The 21,000-nt window shown below is 45.9% G+C and overlaps 7 protein-coding genes across 7 annotated transcripts; 5 read left to right on the top strand and 2 right to left on the bottom strand.

Annotated features, from left to right (window-relative positions):
- Positions 1-3,161: 3,161 nt before the first annotated feature.
- Positions 3,162-4,457, top strand: SERLADRAFT_463081 (uncharacterized protein; the record flags this gene model as incomplete). Its single annotated transcript, XM_007316357.1, has 8 exons — positions 3,162-3,243; positions 3,305-3,372; positions 3,428-3,493; positions 3,561-3,709; positions 3,796-3,868; positions 3,948-4,227; positions 4,294-4,317; positions 4,388-4,457. The coding sequence occupies 6 exons, from the start codon at positions 3,241-3,243 to the stop codon at positions 4,171-4,173; spliced, it is 585 nt and encodes a 194-aa protein (XP_007316419.1).
- Positions 4,458-7,934: 3,477 nt separating this feature from the next.
- Positions 7,935-9,221, top strand: SERLADRAFT_463079 (uncharacterized protein; the record flags this gene model as incomplete). The annotated part of the gene is made up of 4 exons (XM_007316356.1): positions 7,935-8,197; positions 8,249-8,399; positions 8,461-8,569; positions 8,632-9,221. 4 exons carry the CDS (start codon positions 8,097-8,099, stop codon positions 8,976-8,978), a joined length of 708 nt encoding a protein of 235 aa, XP_007316418.1.
- A 306-nt stretch (positions 9,222-9,527) lies between these two features.
- On the top strand, positions 9,528-11,389 carry SERLADRAFT_463076 (uncharacterized protein; the record flags this gene model as incomplete). Its single annotated transcript, XM_007316355.1, has 12 exons — positions 9,528-9,723; positions 9,781-9,819; positions 9,889-9,967; positions 10,027-10,061; positions 10,116-10,187; positions 10,240-10,307; positions 10,361-10,413; positions 10,475-10,617; positions 10,669-10,741; positions 10,794-10,831; positions 10,883-10,924; positions 10,990-11,389. 12 exons carry the CDS (start codon positions 9,625-9,627, stop codon positions 11,290-11,292), a joined length of 1,044 nt encoding a protein of 347 aa, XP_007316417.1.
- Positions 11,390-13,345: 1,956 nt separating this feature from the next.
- SERLADRAFT_384643 (uncharacterized protein) lies at positions 13,346-13,823 on the top strand (the record flags this gene model as incomplete). Its single annotated transcript, XM_007316354.1, is given in 2 exon segments — positions 13,346-13,390; positions 13,403-13,823. 1 exon segment carries the CDS (start codon positions 13,403-13,405, stop codon positions 13,688-13,690), a length of 288 nt encoding a protein of 95 aa, XP_007316416.1.
- A 49-nt stretch (positions 13,824-13,872) lies between these two features.
- On the bottom strand, positions 13,873-14,178 carry SERLADRAFT_384641 (uncharacterized protein; the record flags this gene model as incomplete). Its single annotated transcript, XM_007316353.1, has 1 exon — positions 13,873-14,178. A coding segment is annotated over one exon (306 nt), but the record flags the coding sequence as incomplete, so codon positions are not given.
- A 710-nt stretch (positions 14,179-14,888) lies between these two features.
- SERLADRAFT_463069 (uncharacterized protein) lies at positions 14,889-15,897 on the bottom strand (the record flags this gene model as incomplete). The annotated part of the gene is made up of 3 exons (XM_007316352.1): positions 14,889-15,451; positions 15,504-15,602; positions 15,623-15,897. Coding segments are annotated over 2 exons (645 nt in total), but the record flags the coding sequence as incomplete, so codon positions are not given.
- A 3,664-nt stretch (positions 15,898-19,561) lies between these two features.
- On the top strand, positions 19,562-20,313 carry SERLADRAFT_463068 (uncharacterized protein; the record flags this gene model as incomplete). The annotated part of the gene is made up of 2 exons (XM_007316351.1): positions 19,562-20,092; positions 20,149-20,313. One exon carries the CDS (start codon positions 19,726-19,728, stop codon positions 20,026-20,028), a length of 303 nt encoding a protein of 100 aa, XP_007316413.1.
- Positions 20,314-21,000: the final 687 nt, after the last annotated feature.

Below are 21,000 nucleotides of genomic sequence, written 5' to 3'. Positions count from 1 at the left end.
GCTGTGTTTGGCATCAGACATACACTGCTGTCCTGTACGTTGGTTGACTGATCGCTCTTCAAGTCCGCATCTGTATTGCCAATAAGTCGACGGAGCCTTGAAGCATGAAACAAGTCATTGCATAGAGAACCTTGACAACACTCCCCTCCTTGAAACATTGCAACCAAGAAAAGCCTATCATGATGATGAATGTGCGCTGCATCTCACGTTGATGTGAAGATCAGGAAGTCTACTAGAGTCTACACCGTCGATACAGTCACATCACCGTTCCAGCTTCTGATGCGAGGCTTCCATCTATACCCCACTCGTCCCCAATCCCGAATTCAAATCCTCTCTACGACTAAGAATCACCCTCGGCATCTTGCATACCTACCTTTATACCCTTTAACGAGAACTGCGCAATCTATCCACCAATCTCTGTGCTTTTAAACGTTCACATGCACTCACGAGAAGCTATCAGATAGCAGTTCTTGCCGTCGCAAATGACTATAACCTTATGTGCCCCTTGCGAGCGCCCACGCACGCTTATCGCAGCGATAGAATGCTGGGAGGTTATCGCCAGATTAGATAGATAAGTGGGTTTGTCGTTCGCGATGAGAGATAGTTAGCCACACAGACTGCGACAATGCTTCTCTACTAGGTAGCAGAATCAATGTCCCACGTTCATGCATTCACCGTGAGACGTAACGGAGCGATCCGTAATTCGTGATGTGACCTCCTCGGGCCTGGACAAGGTTTTGTCTTTCTCATGATTTCTGCGATGAATGCAAAACGAAGACGAAGAAGCATACGACAGCATGATGTTCTTCCCCAATAGCAAGCGGCAGTGGTTAAGGAGATAAAAGTTCTGTCGCTCGTTTGGCAAATAGCGATGATAAGATAGCGGGGATCTCGTTTGCTTTGATAGGACGCTGTATTCCATACTCTTGTGGCGTATCGAGTCAACGAAAAACGAAAAAGCCTGAATTCGAATATGTGACACACCGATTTCACTAGCGAAGATGAAGAACAGGATTCAGACACTGTAGAGTCATCCCACAGGCGCCGACTCGGTCCTTACGTGAGCGCTCACTCAGCGTATAGCAGCACTGCTTCGGCGTTGAAGGGCCCCCTAGGGTGTACACCATACATTGATCGTTTGATCAGCATCAACTCATCAGCGAATCGCAGGCCACTAACACGCCATGTATTGCAATCACACAACTGGAAGAAGAATAAACCAGTGCATTTCCCCCCTGCCCTATTGTAGTAGAAGCAACGAGCGACTACATTGTACTCCGTCATGGGTAGTTGTACGGCATTGGCAGGACACGTCAAGAGGTTCTGCCTGTTTCACCGATTGATGGCATCCAAGGTGTCGATCGGCATTAACTGGAGATACCGATAGTCTGCAGTTCCGTTAATAATTAGATGGGGTTGACGCAATAAGGGACTTGATGGCTCTGTGGGAATGTCCTTCAGAAACCACGAGCCTACAAGTCAGCTGAATGACGGCTTTCTGTTCGTTTGTTCACAAAACTTGGTGAACCTGATTTTTCCCACTGCAAGAATATATGCGGCTGGTATGTTGAATGGGCGGAACTTTATTGCAGGTTAAGGAGACGCAAGTCACATCGAAAAGTAAACTGAAGTGCTCCGTTATGGGTTTCTCTTTGTACGGCATTAGCAGGGCGCGTCAAAATGCTCTGGTGCTTCGGCGATTGTGAGGTTTGAAACGATACGCGATGACGCGTAGGCTAAATCGGCATTAACCGCGATGCGGATGTCTGTCGTGTGCGATTGTTTGTTAGATTGTAAGCTAGGGCGACGGGGTGAGGAGATAGGATAGTTGGGAAGTGGCGTTCTGTAGAAGTATCCATTAGAAACCACGACCATATGAGTCAGCTGGTTGAAGTAAAGCCTTTTGTTTGTTTATTCAGGTATTTGAGGTAAATTGGCAATATCTTCTTTTGCGCAGCTTGGGTAAATGCGCTTGGATGTATGCGGCCTATCAGTCAGTGGAGTTTCAGTGGGAGTTGAGGAGACCCTGATAGTTTTGAAGAAGTAAAGAGAGCGATTGAAGTCTCTGCAATGTGTTTTTTTTATACGGCATTGACCCGGAAACTCTGCGGGGTACAGACACCGCTGACGATTAAGCCAGGGACGATGGAGTGAAGGTAAATAATAGGGTGACGTCCTGCGGAAATTCCATCAGAAACCATAGGCATACAAGTCAGCTGAAGCACAGCATGTTGATTGTCCACAGAACTTTAGAATAAATCGGCCGTTTATTTTTTTTCTTTGCGCAGTATGAGTGTATGCGGCCTAAGAACGTGCAGAGTTTTAGTGGAACTTGAGCAATTGGTAACTTTGGAAATTCGTATTGTCCTTGAAGGCGGGAGTTAGAGTCATGGTAATAATCCAAGACAGCTAGCCCGTTTTCATGGACTCGGAGGGGTACAGACAGGATAGGTTGAGGACAGAGTGTCCTATGATCTCGGAAGCCAGGATGATGATATTTTTATGAGATTCCTGATTCCTTTTAATGAAACATTAAGGATATCTTGAAAACCGTGTATCCCATGATCTCGGAAGCAAGATTTCTGGTTAGATTTAATAAAAGATGGAGGAACACTGACAAGATGACTGAAAACCGAGCAATTCCATGATCTCGGGTCAGAATCATGGCAAGATTACAAGTTTTATCGGTGCTCGAGAACCCAGTAAGGCTAGTCTGAAGCGGAGCGGTTTGAAACGAGCGTGCAAAGGCCGAGATGGTGGCTGCAGCTTGATATTTCTTTTTTACTTGATGACTGTATTCCTCCAATCGGTGCATATTCTAATAGCCACTCAGTGCATTTTGGATCATTGAATCATAGTAGCAGTGGTGATTTGATTTCTCTGGAAAGATAACAGTTGTAGAGGTTACGCAGATGCCAAATTCGAAGAACGGGGACCGCGTGCGAGGATAACAGGACAATGTTGACGCGATTTGACAATTATAAATGTGGGCGCTGCTGCTGTGCAAGCTGCAGTGACTGAAAATTGAAATTACACGAAATTTGATGGAGAAACGAGTCTGTCAAAGTGAAGCAAGCAGTGAGCCGTGTGGTGGTTGAAGGCGACAAGAATGTGTGCCGATGCGACTGCAACATCGAGCGGCATTGTACTTTTCTCACGATGGTGAAGTTTGTGGATTACTGTGGCTGAGGCCATCACTGGTTTCCCGTTCATCCTCCAGTCTTCAGAAAGCAAGTTATCATGGCAAGTCACTCTTTTGCGTCTGATCTATGTCCAACTGTCTCATCATTATCATCATGGGCAGGGAAAGGCAAAAAAAACACGCAAGTTCGCAGCAGTGAAACGCATGCTTAGCCCGAACGATGCTCGTCTGTACGTCGCCATCTAAAGTGTAGAGATTTTGCAGAAAACTTGAACATCTTTGTAGCAAGGAAAACCAGCTAAAGCAAAAACGAAAGGAGGAGGAAGAAAAGGCGAAGGCTGTTCGCCGAGTGTGCGCATTGTCCACGATAAGATTTGTGTTTTTTGCTGAGTCCCTTTTCTTTTCTTTCCTTTCGCAGACCGCAGATAGCATCGTCGCTATTCTTGCAGCACAACACCGAGCTCGTGCCGCCATACCGAGTCCTCATAGATACCAACTTTATTAATTTCAGTTTGCAGAACAAATTGGAACTTATCAGTGGAATGATGGACTGCTTGTATGCCAAGTGTGAGTACTGTTCATCGAAGCTTATGCACACATATATACATATGTTATATAATGATTATTAATATTACTGTTTTCGCTTTCCCTAGGCATACCTTGTGTTACAGACTGTGTTATGGCAGAGCTGGAAAAGCTTGGTCACCGATATCGAGTAGCCCTCCGGTAAGCATTAGCTTATATGCTTGTTATATCGATGCTGATCGATACCATTCCCACCATTCATTTCTACTTAATATTGTAGTGTTGCCCGTGATCCACGCTTTGAGCGTCTAAACTGCAGTCACACAGGCACATATGCCGACGACTGTCTCGTACAGCGTGTAACTGCACATAAGTGCTTTATCGTCGCGACCTGTGATCGTGATCTCCGTCGACGCATACGCAAAATTCCGGGTGTACCATTGATGTACATCGTCAGCCGACGGTACGCAATAGAACGACTACCCGACCAGGGTGCTCCAGTATAGTATATCTTGAGATATGGGTCCGTCTTTCGGAGAAAAAAGTAGATTATGGCGATGGTGTGTACATCCTTTATTTGGCACCATTCTCTCGTAACTCAATAGGATGATACCACCGTGTTGTAGTAACATGTCAGAAGTTGTAACTATGTGAGTTTCCTTCCTTTATCATATATGTCCCCTTAACTGGCCCTGATTTTACCATTATATTCTTTTTCAGGCAAATCCAATCGTGTAGCAGAGATAATATAGTTTTGGTATCCCTCTGCGCCGCGGTGCTACCCATTCGCTACAGCTAGGCAATTTTCCCATGAGGAAGCTGATGTCGAAGGACTCGATATCTTATCATGTGCTCGGCAAGTTTTCTAAATATAATAGACGTTGTGAGGATTTTCATATTTTTATTGCTTCGGTCCAATTATACGTAGTTGCTCAATGGGTGGCAAATCCGCAAGTCGCCGGGTTTTTCGGTTTTTGTCTTTATTGCAGAATGAAGGTTGCAGTTTTATGTGGTGCTCACAGTGATCCCAGCTTCTTCTCTCATATCCACATTTATCCATGACATGACAACTGATCTACATAGGGACTAATTGAAGTCTTTTTGTAACAGACTGGGACTTTCCAAGATTGGGCTGATTTCTGTGCTCCTAGCGTATCTTCTGAATACTGTGAGTAATATCATGAACGTAACTTCTGGCACCATTGAATGATCATACTAGTTTATTGCGAGATAGGTATCTCCCACCAATATCTAAGGCAACTTTTGCACACCATGGGACCTTGGGACCTTATGGATTGAATAACCGGCAACAAGATATTTCGCACGAGTTGCACGCCATAAGTCTTGGTGTGAAACTTAAATGATTTGTTCGTGCCCTCTTTTCCTGCTCTGAGGAACCGTAGTTTGTAAGGTTCAACAAAGCTCTAGATTAGGTTACGAGCATCGATCGAGTCATTCCATCGACGGTTATCATGCCCTGAATGTTCTATTTAGGTGCAGTGGAGTACCTTCTGTGAGCAAATATTTTTAGTGCAGCGCTGATCGACACACTACCTACTGACCTTCTGAGCGGTTCTCTCAGGGAGCGGCATGCTAGTACCAGCGAATCCCTCGGTACTTTGCCTTCGCGGTGGTTTACCCCCATTTGATTATCCATGACACTAAGGCTTTACAATTCTTAGTATTTTGAACACGTCTTAATCTTTGCATTACCCTCCATGACGCCACTTCGTTTTTACACCAGTCTAGGTAAGCCATAATTCACAGGCTTATATATAACCACGTTCCTTCCGGAGACTTTTATCTTTCGATGCGGCTCGGAAGCTTTGAAATGGAGTTAAGAGGGATAGGTAGCTTCGTTTACAATTCCTCGAGGTACGTCGGCAATAATACAAAAGTCTGTTATTTTTCACATACTTCGAAGTTATCAGATTCTCCACCAATGTGCTATCATCGGTGATGGGCTATATGCGAACATTCCCTACTTGTCTTCGTCCCCGAGGTTCTGATCGACCACCGCTTCGATCAGAGAATATTCGCAATACACCGGGTGGGGATGTGAGAGCTTACGTGTGTTATCTTATGAGAACACGAACTTGTTAGGCGCGGTAAGGCGTCATGTGAATTTGTAATAGTTTTCAGTAATGTACTTCCTAGGGGCGTATGTTTGACTCTTTTGGTAGGCATTACCTATCGCTTTACAGGGTCTAACGAATACGCGATTTGAATGGCAGGACAACATCAATTTTACATGTGTTGTGTTGGTCACCGGTGCGCCTTTTGGACATGGTGGGAAGTTTGCAACTGATGAACAAAGATAAATTTTAGGGGTGCCTTCCGCGGATTGGAGACAATACTTTCACAAGAACTACCTCGACATGTCCTTTCGTTTATGACCTCGATACCGTACCAATGGGTCGTACCTTTCTCGAGGACTACGAAGTTAGAAGTACACCTTTTGAACGGGAATACCCCGGACACTGACCTTCTGGTGTGTCCCGCGGAGGTGTTGCTTGCCTTTCGGGTGCTGTCGTCTCTACTCACTGCTGGTATTATTTGATGCTCTACCTCGAACTAGAAATTGTGGAGAAGCTGCTATCTGCACACCCATCTCTCGCTTAGACCGTGTCTTTGAGGCCAAGGCTGTCAAGGAGTCATCATTTTCTCATCGACTATCTCACCGACGGATCGTGATGTCGCATTCGGCTTAATCTATCAGATATTTTATCCCAGTTCATGTTATCTACGGTACTTTTGAGCCCGTCGCAATGGTACGATATTATTTCATTGATACGGGGCCACTATAACGGGACATGATTACAACTTTTAGCAGACTTCGTTGCGCTTCATTGTGCAGTTCTCGTGCTCAGTAGTGCTGACCGAAGTTCTACCGTTTCATTGCTCCAGCTCTCAAGCTTCGCACTTTCCATCCTCCCGCCGAGTTGTGCGCATGACAATTTCGTTGGTAAGCATGTGTGACTGCCCGACGGGTACAAAGTTGCATGCTGATGCTATAGGTATTTCTGGCCTGGGCTACAAAGACAGATGGCATCATGGTGAATTGAAAATGACAGCAAATTGACACGATCGAGACTATCATGAAGGTGGACGTTCTCTCCCTGACGTGTGCATTTGTACTATTGATTTTTACCTCTTGCTGGCGGTATGGTCTTTCACGCTCTTATATATTTGAAAGTGCGGCTTGATACGCATCCTGAGCGCTGAGATTGTCTGTTCGATCGAGGTCTGGTCATAAATCTCCAAAGAAGAGACAAGTTTTTTGTCAAGTCATGGCTAATGATATCACCAAAAGGCGCGACCAGGATCCTGTTATTGAACTAGGTCCTTCACCATAATGGTTGAAGTTTCCAAAGGTCAAAGAGGAGCCCATTTATGGTGGTACGTTGTCTCAAAGTAAACTGCTTTTCTAAGACCACCCTGGTATGGATAGCTGATTGGACGCTTTTACACTGTAGAAGACAAATTTCCGTCACAGAAACAATGTCAATTTCCCGAGTGCTCCTCGAGCACGATCTCGCTGCTATGGAGCAGCTTATTGTGAGAATTCGGGAGTTCATCTATCAACAATACCACTGGCGGTCAGGCAGGTAGCGCTTAGTATTCCAATCAGTGATTGAATATTCGTTGAAACTTTGGATTTTCAGAAATCGTTCAAGGAAGTGGAATCATATTGAAGATGAGAAGCTATTAGTTAGCATAGCGCATAGTCCCACCAAGTAGCAAGCTATTCTCAAAGCCAAGGGCCAGAGTCGAGTTTGTACAAGTGTTATCTGGTGCTTGCAAGTCTTTCTACGATTACGAAAGGTTAATTTCCCTGACATTTTTATCGACTTGAATTTGATGTATGCATTCTCAGTGCAAGACTGTTCTTGATTGTGACCATGGAATAGGATGGTGGAACTATCGAACGATTATTGAGTAAAGAAAAAACCATGGCCAGGGTTGGTGCAGAGAAGGACTAGCTTCCCCATCAAAACAGCCTGGTGATAAGAAGAATGCACATGCGGTACTTGATGTGTTTGAGGATATATCTCTGTAATCATCGGTTTATCTTGTATGGTTCATCTTGTTGCACTTGGGTCTACATTGTTTCCTTGGTAATCGCAGCCTTGTATAATATTACCATACACTTCTTGGAGCTTGTGTTGGAGAACAAAGTCGGTGGGCGCTTAATGTGTGCTTAATGCCATTTATGGAAAGTTTGTATCAAGGTGGAAAAATCGCCGGTTCTCCAGAGTTGTCTCTTGCCCAGTGTCCTTGTTTTTCTGCAAAGTTGTTGACCAGGCAACACACTAAGTACCGGTGTTTCGTGGAAGGCTCAGGACCATCATCATGAAGACATGATAAGTAGTGGGTAACCTGACACCACAATGCCCCAGCCCAAGACTGGTCAGCAACTCGAGTTCCGATGGGAAATCGACCCTCAGTTTTCCAGCGTACGCCCGAAGAGCGTCTTGAAGCAATATGGAATGGTCGGAAGGTAGGCCTTTCCCCAGAACCCCCTGCAGGGTATGTCCCATTCTGTCATTCTAGCGATTCGAACTATCACGTTGGATACAGACACCTTCGCGTTAAATTTTACGTCGAATACGAAAAGGATTATGACCTAGCCGTGACTTGGTCTGTTCTAGTAGCAGATTTTCCCTTGGAGCCTTCAGGAGAGTTTAACTTTGCGCGCGTTAAAAGAAAATGGGCTCTGGAAAGTTGTCAGGCGAGTTTCGTCGTTGCATGCGGACTTGGTTATAGGTCTAAGCGTTCTATATACACCTTAGGCCATCGACCCAGTTCGCTTAATACCTTTTGAGAGTCAACGTCCCGACGTCCTCTCAGCCATTGCTGTCAAGGTCCTCACAGAGGAAACAAGAGAGTTGTTAATATATGGTGAGTTTCCTTACATGCAGGATTGATCTTTCGTGGCTCATCATGGCGTCTTGCTTTTCAAGAACCTTCGCCGTCGGAACGAACCCTGAAGATTCGCGAAAAGCGGATGCGTGTGGTACGACGATACGAGGCCTCAGTGGAGAATGCTCAAGAGGCCATAGTGCATAAAGTAGACGCGGTTGCGAATTGCCTATCAAGTAGGCCTTTTCAACGTGCAGGTGTGGTCACTACTCGAAGCTGGCCTAATACCATCCGACGATCTCTGCAATACTCTGTGCCCTCCCCGCACTACTCTTTGGTGCTGGGTGCTATCATTATACTCATCATACTTGGCGAGTATTCCAAGTATGTTAAATTATTTTTTGATTTTATTTCAGTGATCCATTCGCAAATTTTCATTTTCTTCTAAAATGTCGTTTCACAATTTTACGACGTGCTCGAAAGAGCAATATTCCACGACTTCTGTAATAACTGCCTCGTTTTAGTCTAATCGTCGTTGTATGACACTGTTTGACCTTCTGTTTTGCTTCTTTTATCATGATCTATATGCTTTATGTCGTATGAGAAGTTTTTTCTTGATCTCGAGATCGTTTGTACAATTATTGTACTATAGTTATGCTGCAGTTGAATGCAAATTTACGCCGTGATCTTCCTCAGGTGTCGTGGTTAAGGCAGTGCAGTAGACTCCTGACGTACTCAAGCGATAATTATTGTATTCCTGCGATTTGACGTATGGTCTGCGTTGCTATTTCATACAGACGCCGTGTATTGCATATATCAACAGCTTTTGCCCTTTACTTGCACCCTGAAGCTTGAAGATTGGCCTGAAGTGTCTAGGGGAAGTGTCTCAATGGGACTGCAATTCGCGCATCAATTACAATAGTCACGTGATATTCGCGTCACTTGAAATTTGAATGGAGACTGCAGCTAGAAAAACACAATTTGACTTAAAGGTCTCAGTCATAACAGGAAAGAATCAGCTTGCAGTCTAGTCTACAGTGCTTATATTTTTTCCTTCCTTCTATCATTAGACGTTGTCCGTTCTTGCAGCGGAAATGACCAATGATGTGGTAAATGAAGATAAAGCTCCCAAGGAATACGCGTATTATTGGTCTCAAGATTCAAGCTTAACGCTCGACGAGTTTTTGGACAAAGTGGGTGGTCATGCATTTGACGAAAGAGCTTTTAATTCTCAGTGGAGCACACATCAGTATAAACCATCAATGGTTCAAAACGATGGCACTAAGCCTGTGAGTTGGCACAATCATATATTGCGCGATTTCGGAATGTACACTTAAAGTCTGTTAACTTGAATGAAGTGGATCTGGGTCAAAGGTGCAGAAGCCTCCAAAAAAGACACTGGAACGATACAAGCTGAAGAGGAAGCTTCCGCTTTGCGTGCGCACTGAGCATCATGTTGCGATGATTAATAGTATCTGAATTCCATTATGGTACAGTGCAGGAAGTCTCGAAGAAAGTGGAAGATATCAAGGTCCGTATTCTACCTTGGTTGTTCCTGCTGTGTAAACTTCATATTGCGAGTTAGAACGACGCGTCAATTCCCGTGCGCTCCAACAAAAAGACAGGGGCCAAAAGTAAGAAGGAGTTGCGTGAACAAGTGAGCCCCTTCCCATGCTGATTCAGGTCCTCGAAACAATGATCCGTGTTAGGTGCAAACAGAAGCGACAGATAAGCTGAAAGCTATATCGATAAAACACGGCTATGTTTCGGGGAAATGGTCTGTGAATTATACTATTTGCTCTGACTTCTAACTTGATGCTTGGGAGACAGGCTTATATTTGCACCGCCAGATAGAGTTGACTCCGTCTGGTCAAGTGTGGCCAGTCAGAATTCTACTCTCTATGAAGCTCTGCAAGCACTAACTACCCATTGTCTTTTCAATAGAGTCGTTAGTCAATGGCCCGCTATTGTCTACGGCAGCATTCCTCACTAAAGTGGCTACATCACCCGAGAGCGAGACGCAACACTACCAACACGTCATTTGTCTTTATATGCCAGATGTTTACGACAAAAATAGTGTAACAGACGTGAGTTGTCGTACGTTTCGTTTTTACCTTTATAATGACATCAGAGGCTAGGTCATGAAAGTTCTATTGAGAAATCATGGCGTAAACCTTAGCGGAGTAAAGTCAGATCTGTATACGGTAATTGGTGTGGTTTATCCGCTTTCAAATTAATGTGTCGGGCTGAAGTTGGTGATTAGGGCTTGATAGCAAGCATCCCAGTGGAATTCCGTCGACGGTGAGCACTACAATACTGCTTCAATGAACATGAAGTTAATTTATGCGTTAGGTTTGGAAGAACACAGCCCTGATGAAGGACACGGAAATTAAAGTAAGTCGACCATTTCATGATGTCAATATCGTACTCGTAAGGTTCTTAACTTCTTTGTTTTTCAGGAGCTTAAAGATGCCTATTTCTCTGATCTCTCCGCCGCAAAGAAAGTAACTATTACTAAAGTGCCTGAAGTAAATGATGCTTCTACCGTCGGGAGTAAGCGAAAGCCACCTCTCAAGAAAAAGGAAAAGGCAAAGGAAGACGATCCATTTGCCTCTGATGAGGATGACAACCAAGTAGATGAAAAGAGAAGAAAAAACGAGGTGAAAATGAAGAAGGCAGGCACTAGTGCGAAGAAAAGAGCTTCTGAAAGCGAAACTGAAGAGGAAGACGTCAAACCGAAGAAGAGAAAGATAATGAAGTGAACGTGACTACGGTATGACATATGTTCTACTATTTCCCCGACATTCGTACACTACATGCTGCCTTGAATTCACATATTTGGACATTTTTGCCCACAAATCGATGTTCAGAGATATGGCATGGCCTTAATATGCAGCTGATACATTTATGCACTGGCTATCCGTTTATTCTCCGCGACCCTTATTTGACCTGAATTTAAGGTGCGTGTATCAGCTCTATAACTATTTTGCCGGCATTGAATCACGTGGGTAATAGGCAAACAGTTACACAAGATATCGTCGAGCATCGAGTTGCCACATACATACCACTTCTTCCATCTGTTACGGCAGATATTCAGACCAAATATAGTTCGCAAGATCATGCAAGATGTTACTAGTCTTTTGTCGATTTCATTTTGTGGACGGATATCGTTATCGTGGTCAACCTGTCTATTGATGCGATCAGGCCGGTGCTCTGGGAGAATCGACTTTAATTCTCTGCTCTGACGACATCCCATGACATTCCCTGAGCTAACAGGGAAGCTTTACCGGGTTCCCGGGATAACATATCAAACAAGTGAGTTATTTGTGGTATGTTTTCGTAGGATTCCTTCTTGGCCTCAAAGCAGGCGTGCGCATGCAAGGTGGCGCGTCTATCGGCTGAAGGGTTCATTTCCCTTTTCTTTGCAGTCACGCTGGATTGGAAGCTACGTCAAAATTTTCATTTCCGCCAGTCATATCAGATGGAACCTACCGAGTTCTCCATAGTCGTGGTGCATTTGCGGTTAAGTACTCAAGCCAAGGCTATAGAGCCCTTCATCGCTTTTCTTGCCTTTCACAGCTTTTATCTCTTCTCGAGGACCATCAATAGTCTCACCTTATTCTTCAAAAATTTGCTGTCCGACTCTCACGAACTTTATCCTTCTCAAAGCGCCACATACCGCTGACGCCACGCGTACGACTTGTTCCTCAGTTGATGCAATACCCCATCCATTCCCACATGGACCCTTCTGCTCGAGTATGGAGGCCATGGAGCGTACCACCTGATAGTGATACAGTTAAGCGGAGAGTATGCGGTTTGTTGAACAAACTGACCGCTTACAATTTCGACTCCACCTCCACGCAGGTTGTTCAATGGTCCGTAATCTGTGGAAGGAGTGGAAATGCCGAGCTACTTGCCTTGATTGCAGATTCTATCCTTCGTATAGCCCTTCTGGACGAAGCACGAGCGTCTCTCTATGCAGATCTCTCGCAGAGAATTGAAGATGAAGTGGGTAAGGAGAGTGCTCGTTGGTCTAGAGTCAATAACTGCCCTCCGCATTCATATCGACATATTTTCACCGTAGCACTACGCAACTCCTGCTTTAGAGAATTTGATCGCACGCACAAAGACAACTCCCCCCATCTTCTTCCACTCATGCGCTTTTTGGGTTATCTGCTTCGCAGTAGCTTTTTTTCTGCCGAGGATATTCAAGGATCGATCAGCACACTGTTTACTTGTGCAGAAAATGGCAACGAAGAGTGTACCATTGCCATTTGTAGACTCTTACGCCCAATCATCCGAGCGACAGATGGATCACAGTTACTGGAGGCATTGAATATCTCCGATCGAATAGGGAGGGTTCTTGAAGAAGACACAGTCACATATAGAATTCGCTTTCTGATGATGGTCAGTCACCTCTACCCTTGTCTCGATTTTCATTGATAAAATCCTTTGCTACAGGCTATAGTAGAATCCATGACTATGAAACCCGTAGATGTTTTTGAGTCGGAGAAACAGAGGACAGAGATATATGGCTTAGACTTAGAGGACGATGGAGACTCGAGATCAAGGCAGGGGGAGGATATTCTTTCAGTTGTTGGGTATGGAGAAGATCACGAAGTCAGCCAGCATTGTCACGAGAACGTTCAGTCTTTCTTCGCCATCCGTGATCTGGGCTTTGGAGATGACTTTGTTCAATCCCTCCCTGCTGAGCAACGTCCTGTACTTGTCGGGAGTTTGGTGCAAGAAGCTGTGGTCTCTGGTGACGTCGATAACGCGTCCCTTGTAGCCTCCTTATTTTCCTTGCCTTCGGTTCGTCGCCTATGCATACCTTGTCAAGCATTTTTGGACGGTTTCACACCTGTTATGGAGATGCTAGAGGACGCGATCCTCGATAACCCTGATGCTTACGGGTTTGTAGCTCGTATGCTGCATGCCTGTACTTTGAGAGCGGATTTGGTCGAAAGGTTGGCAAGCAAAATCCACGGTCGTGAACACTGCAAGGAACGCTTCCTTGATCAGTATTTTTCGCTCTTTAGTCGGTTTCAGCCACGTAACGAGAGGGTCGACTGGGACGTACACCCCAGCCCTGTCGGAGGGGGAGGAGAATCAGGACCAGGAGACCAGGGGCCAGTCGTACCCTACGCTTATGCATTTTAGCAACGTCTCGATTTGCAGCTATCTGAGCGAGCCAACTCTGATCAAAACATGGGTTCAACATGCCAGTGTATACTATTGATACTCATATCTCTGCCTTGTAAAACAGAATACAAAGCCATCGTAAACAGACAAAATGAACAACAACTAAATACAGTAATGCGAGAGTTATGCTAGGTCTAATTTCAAGGCGGGCCTCTCTGCTTTTTCGTCTTAGATTCACTTTGATCCTCATCGCCAGTTTGCTCTGCTCGAGACCTTTTGGTCCCTCTTCGCCTGCGGCGAACTTTATCAATGATACCATCCTCATCGACAGATTCATTTTCTTCGTCAGTTCCTGGCTTGTATGCTGCAGCATCCGAGTTCAGACGCCTGCTTCGACGACGGCGTATCGTATGGTCAGTTGTGGTTTGCTTTGATGTTCCCGATATACTTTCTGGGTGGTCTATACCAGCAAGCTTCGTTAACTTCTTGCGACGCTTTGCTTCAGGAACTGCATCATCATCTGGGTCGGTCAAATTGCCATCCGAAGGAGAGTATATCGAAATAGAATCTCCCTCAGAGCCACGTGCACGAAGTCGAAATGATGCTGAAGTCGAAGTAGATCCAGCAGCGGATATTGGGGCACGAACCAGAGAAGCTGCCGGGGAGCGTCTTGAGGTTACAGGTACGAGAGGCGAACCAGGCGCGCTCCGCAAAACTGTAGAAGGTGCATCGCGCGAGGCAAGTCTCGAAACTGCCGAAGATCGCCTACTCTTCTTTGGTACATCTTCCCCAGGGTTGGCCAGATAGAAAACTTCATTCTCCCGTAGAAGATCGACTCCAACCAACTGACGCAAAATGCCGATTAGATACGAGCTAAATTCCAGAGATTCGATGTTTCCAATTAAGTACTTGTAATCCTCATAAGAGGCTGGACCATGATCCTGAATCTCTTGCTCGTGCATCAATTCCGCGCTACCGAGCGAACAGCCTGGGACAACGAAAGAGACTCGCGTTCCACCCTCCTCCTTGGGAAGACTTATTTTGTGGAAACGACAATTGGAACGAGTGACAGGAGAGCTGGATGATATTTTACTACGAGTAGTATTTGGAACTGCAGCAGCTGGAGTTGCCGGTAACGTTTCCTTGTCCTTGTCCTTGTCCTTGTCCTTGTCCTTGTCCTTGGGAGGGGCAGTGGTGGAAGAAAATGTGACATGCTCGGGTTGAGATGTGATCGAAGGTGGTTTAGGAGGGTGATGGTGACGTAAGCCACCATGTGTGTGGAAGATGGGAGGAGGGACTGCAGGGTGGAGCGTATGCATTGTAAAGCGGTCTACAGTCGGTGAAGGCTGTATTGACAAAGAGGACGTGCTAGGAGCACTGGAAATGACAGATGAGGCTCGAGAGCTATGCCTGCTGGAAGGACCAAGCATCCTAGATGCACTGGTAGCCCCTGAACTAGTCGATTCCATATCACTCGTGTTTCCTAGCCCGTTAACTGTGTCGTGACTTGTATGCTCTTTCTTTTTGATTTTTTTCGGTTGGTCATCAAAATGCGCACCAGCCATTAAATGTTTACTCGACATGGATCGAGTTAAGCGACTAGGTGTGCTTGTAGAGGACGCTCGCTTGCGCTTTATGCGTGGGGATTTAATCTCAGCCGACAATGATTCGTCTGAGCTGGCAGAAGAGCTGGCGGGAACAATATGAACAGAGGCTCCAGGGGCATGCTCGTTCATGCGTGCTTCAGATGAATCCTGTGTAGGTTGGTCTACCAGACCCCTGAAAAAATATGTCAACACAGCTTATTTTGAATCATGATCCGCAGCCTTACCCTTGCGAGGATTGATTCTCTGGATTTTCTTCAACGTCCACGGAATCTTCGTCTTCACCTTCACTAACAGCTCCTGGAGCCATTTGACTGTCATTGCCCATTAATTTAAAAGCATCTTCTACTGATGGGGAAGGCACTGGCGTCAAAGATTTTTGGGTAGAGTCCTGTTGCGAGGAGCGGTCCACGATATCGATGTCATTTTTGGCTGCGTTTTTGTCCTCGTCATCCACTGGACTCGAGGTGTCTCGCTGGTGAGTAGCGGGGTCGGGCTGCTCTTGTGGCTCTATGATATCCGCAGCGTGTTGTGGACTTTCTAATCCTTGAAGTTGTGCGCTATCTGAAGGCCAAACATCCTCAAGTGGTGGTTGATCATGACCATCTAGCAAAGTTTGTGAGAGCGATACGTTTGGTATCTCCGTGTTATCGGGGAGAGAAGTATCTATGCCCTCGACAGGACTTCGGGGGATATCCATAGGAAGATGAATTGTTTCATGAACAGAATCTCCAGAAACGTTGCTCGTTTGATCATCTTCGAGTGGCTCAATGTCAAAAGCACGATCTCGTCCTTGGCTATCAATCACCAGAAGTTCCTGATCTTTTGATTCGTCTTCCCGTTCGTCATCACCTTTGCTGTCATCATCACTATCATGAGCAGGCTCGGGGGTGTCCAGTCGCTGAGGACTGGGACCATCTTCTTCGTCGCGTGGAACAGTCAGACCATTGCTGTTTGTATCTGAGGAAGACAACCTCCGAGAGAGTTCTTGCAAGATCGAGGACGAAACAGGCACTGACACAGGCACTGGCCCACTTGGAGCATCACGAGGGCTCAAGACAAGATGCGGCGAGCCTGGGACGTTGACGAGAACAGGAGGCGATCGGAGAGGACTGAAACTAATGAAAGATGGTAGAGGTGACCTAATGGTATCAGGCGCTGGTATTCTTGCGGGTGAAGAAATGGGAATATCATCAGCCTGATTCACGCCACTTGTATGCTCTTGTGTCTCCAACTGGTCCTGTGCTTCACCACTTGAACTAATGCCCTCCTGTTCGGCCTGTTTCTCTACATTGGATGGTTCCTGGATGCCGTTGTCTACTCCTGACTGGAGCTGAGAATGGGAAGACTGGATTTCTGGAGGTTCATACGCAGACAACGAAGTCACCACTATATCAGTTTCCGGCATCACCCAGTGATCATGAAGCAGATCGACGGCCATCATAGTTATGGGGTTTATCACCTCAGGCTCCTGGTTTGACAACGGATAGTATTAGCATCACGTTGACTCAAAGGGTATGGACTTCCTACCTCTGCCTGCGGCACGGCATTTTCCAGAACCTGATGGATGTCTGAACCACCAGAGTCTCGCCCTTCCACCTCTGTAGTAGTGCTAGCTACAATGGCTTCTGCCTTTTCAGCTTCAGAAGTAAACTGATCAAGTGAGGAGGTATCGTAGAAGGGTACAAGTGTCGTTTCCTGTATATCTTGGTTTGACGTAACGTCTGAAGCCGTAGTTATATGCTCGCCTGAAGATACAGCATCTGAAGCTTGTTGGCCCGAGGTGTCATCAGTGTCGACATTGGAGATATGGGAAGGTGCTGTATGACGTAATTAGTGGAGGTTTACACGTTCTGGAGGTTTACACGTTCTGGAGGTTTACTTACTTGAACTAATAGGTACCACGTTTGGTTGATCGACTGGCCCAGATGCCTGGGGGGCGTCTGCTTCAGGATTCGCCAGGAAATCAAAAATACTATCATCAACAATCTCCTCGACATCTTCTGATATAGTCTCTGCAGTCGCTATGGTGTTTTCTGCATGACTGATTGCTCGATTTTCGAGTGAAACGTCATAGTTTTCGTTGATGCCCGCGCCATTTTGTTCACTTGTGGGAGCAAGTTCGTCCAGATCATCGTACAGTAAGTCACTTGTTCCAAGAGGTAAAGGGCCCTGGTGATCTTCGTCACTGTCCAAGGCTTCGTCATCGCTACCATCCTTAGCAGAAGATGACTCGATATGGCCAGCACGACTAGCAAATTTACCCTGTGGAAAGGCAGGGGGCCAATTCCAGTCAAGATGTTCGCTGTGATCACTGTGTGCTTCACGACTTGGAGAGACACTGTCTCGTGTATCTTGAGCAGCAGCAGGTGATAATGTTTCATGACGCGACGAGACTTCGGCGCCTCTTTCATGTTCATCTAAAGGTACGATATGAGCGTCTTTCCCAACTAAAAAAATTGTGCCAATGAGAATGAACGGAGCAAACGCACCATGCTTATGTACAGCGGAAGACACAATATGATGATCGGCTTCCATATACAGCTCATCGAGAGGATCTTCTTCAACATAATTGAATCCTAATGGCGCATTCATGCGACGTGACTTGTCTTCCACAGGGGATGAAACTGGTGGACTCGAGTTTGGTAGGATATCATTGTCCTCTGTCTCAACCGTAAGATTGAATATAGGACGTTGGCTTCTGTCTGGAGTAGGTGGATCTGAAGGCGTCGCGATGGGGGTAAGGATCATTCCGACAGGCTCAGAATCCTGTGGTAGATCATGGACCGGCGTTAGATGCGATGGCGATAGAGCTGCTGAATCGGATGTAGGTCCTCGCAGATCACCACCTGCATAAAAGTCCTCAGCATAGGTTCGTGGGCCTTCCCAAGGATCCGGCAGCTCGAATATTTGAGGCAACTCGTTAAAAGGAGGGAATTCTATACCGGGCGTCAAGATCAAATGCATACATCAGGGAAAAATGAAGCTGATAATAATCAGATAACCTCCAGATAACGATATTGATAAAAATTGTCCTACCTTTACCTTCGTCATCGAATGATTGTTTGGGGTCTACATTTTCATCATTTTCATTGTCATCCTTCTCATCATAATAACGCTTTCGCAGCATATCATGGTCAACTTTTGATGCTTGCATAGAATTAGCTGAGTGGGTGCCATTGGCATCCTGAGCGAAGAATTGGTTTTTGTCTACCCCAAGTGCTTCGGGTTCAACATCGGAGTCAATGTGTTCCTTGGATTCTTCCACATCATCATCAGAAATAAGCTCGATGATCTCTAGGGAAGGACCTTTGGCGGATAATTTGACGACACTGGAACCTTCTGAATCATAGCCTTCCACTTCGCCAGGTGCGTCTTCGTCTTCATCGGTAGCCTGCTCTTGATCCCCGGAGTCATAATCTCCTTGGTCACCATAGTCCTCTGATCCAGACTCCTCGCCACCTTTTTCCACATCCGCCTCCTCTTCTGTATTCTCCCCTTCGTCTTCTTCCGAATCAGACAACAGTTCAATAGGCTGGAATCTCCCACCAAGACCAGGCCCCTCTCTAGGGTCTCGAGACTTTCCTTTTGCGTGTCTACTTTTGAGTTCAGCAAATGAATCTTCAAACGAATTGTCGTCATCGCTAAGTTCCGAGCCTGATGGATCTGAGACAGGTGGTTGTGTTCCCTGCGGAGAATCGACGCCTCTATTCGGATCCTCGTCGTCGTCGACATGGCCCAATGCTTTCCTTAGAGCGCCTGTAATGCCGCCTATCCATACATCGAATTCTGGCTGTGTGAACTTGTCGTAGGGGTTGTATATCGGTGGCCTGGCGGGCCTCCTGACAAAGTTGGAAGAGGGTGTCGGATGTGGACCTGGAGGGAACAAGGGGGTGGAACGTATAGGCATTCCTTGGTGTATGTATCAGCGCCCTTCAATCAAGTTTGAGACGGGACTGGATAAGATGAAAACGAACAAGACAAAAACAAGAAACAGTTATTATACTCTGGACGCGCTCGCTGTGGCAAGTTTTGGGACGCGACGCAACGAGGATGCACTGAGCACGTGTGAAATTGGGGGTGGCCATTTTAAACTCAGCGACGGCTATCACCACGTGATCTGCACCATGGACTATAAACATGCGGCAAACGACTGAGGGCGTACAAATTTCTTTCTCTCTGTGTTTCGACTACTGTGCTATTATGGTACCAAAGGGCCATGTAAAGTCCTAAGGAACCTTGGGTCACAGCTCCGCTCAAGTTCGGACTACCCTAATTCCCGGTTGGGGGGATTTCGCTGGAAGCCAAACCAACTTGCCTACCATCAAGGTGGTAATGTGCTTCATGATAATTCCTTGTCTTTAGGTCCAGGTCGTCGATCTTCAAGAATAGAAAATTCGTTTACTTTCTCCATCGGTGACATTGTCATCTTGAGACTATCCCTTGGACATGGCGACCCCGGACAAATTCGTCACAGTATTATGGACAACCAATTCAAACAAATGGGGATACGATTTTCGCAAGGTATTCATCTTAGCTATCACTGCCAGTGCCATTATGCGTCATGATCGTTTTATGATCATTCTGGCAAGCCGCAGCGTCCAAGTCTCCCAAAGTAGGCTTAAGGCCGCCTCAGACTGGGCTGCTTGTTGTTGTTTGCTGGTCATTTCCACTCTGGGCGTTAAATTGCCTCAGAATGTTATTGATCAACAGTTCGATCTTGGCTTGAGATCGATTGCATTACCCTGGTAAATACTATGGTAGTGTCAAGAATTCACTAAGCGCGCAGGTTCAGATGTTTTCTTGATTACAGTAGGTGAATGACGATCATAATGTCTGATATGTTTAGTTTCTAACGTGACATGCTACCAGACTCTTAAATTAAATCAGTGGTGTGTAGTTCAGTTGAACAGCTCGCACAAGCGCATCACCAGATGCAAATCTACTTGAAGAAGATGGATGGCCCTGAGTTTCGGTCCCCAGCCTAGTGACCAGCGATCTATTTACAGATGAGTTGGCAGTGATTTGGTCTGGCCAAGGGAACTATAAATGATCTACCTCGATGGCGTCATGTTTTACCTCACTACTCTCTTACAAGCTAAGTGTGTGAATACGAGTCAAGTTGTTTGATGAGTCTAACATGACGTGCTGCAAGACTAGAAATCTATAAGTCGAAGACTTCACACAAGCTGCTCGTCAGCTCCGAACCTCCTTGCTATTCTCAAATAAACGAGTGGCCTGGTGACCAGCCAGGGAACCAACTTGATCTACCATGATGGCGTCATGCTTTGTGGCACTGGAGTCATTCCCCACAAGATAGTACGGCATTATGTACGATGTAGCTTATTAAGCAATGTGATCCATGTCGAGTTCCGGTTCACCTTCAAGTTGCCATCAGATAAACAATTGGCGAATTGGCAATGCTCAAACGCTTGAGCTGCGTATGCGAGGTTCTAAGTCGTATTAGTAAATCGGTCTGACACAAGACCACTACGGAAATATTTTAAGTCCATCGGGGACAACGATTGTCGTCGGCAAGTTGAGCGCTTGAGCTGGCGCGGCGTTGAACGTGAACTTCTGAGCGCTGTGCTGAACAGCGGGCGAGTTCGATGAGCGACATGCTGTTATGCTGCTTCAAATCTCCATTTATTAAGCATCGCATAAACTCAGCCATTCAATAATTTTCGGCATGGAGCGTGGTCCGAAGAAGTAAAGAGTTGGTGC

This window comes from Serpula lacrymans, assembly GCF_000218685.1.
Source record: "Serpula lacrymans var. lacrymans S7.9 unplaced genomic scaffold SERLAscaffold_5, whole genome shotgun sequence".
NCBI classification, from domain to species: domain Eukaryota; kingdom Fungi; phylum Basidiomycota; class Agaricomycetes; order Boletales; family Serpulaceae; genus Serpula; species Serpula lacrymans.
This window is presented reverse-complemented; position numbering and strand designations above follow the sequence as displayed.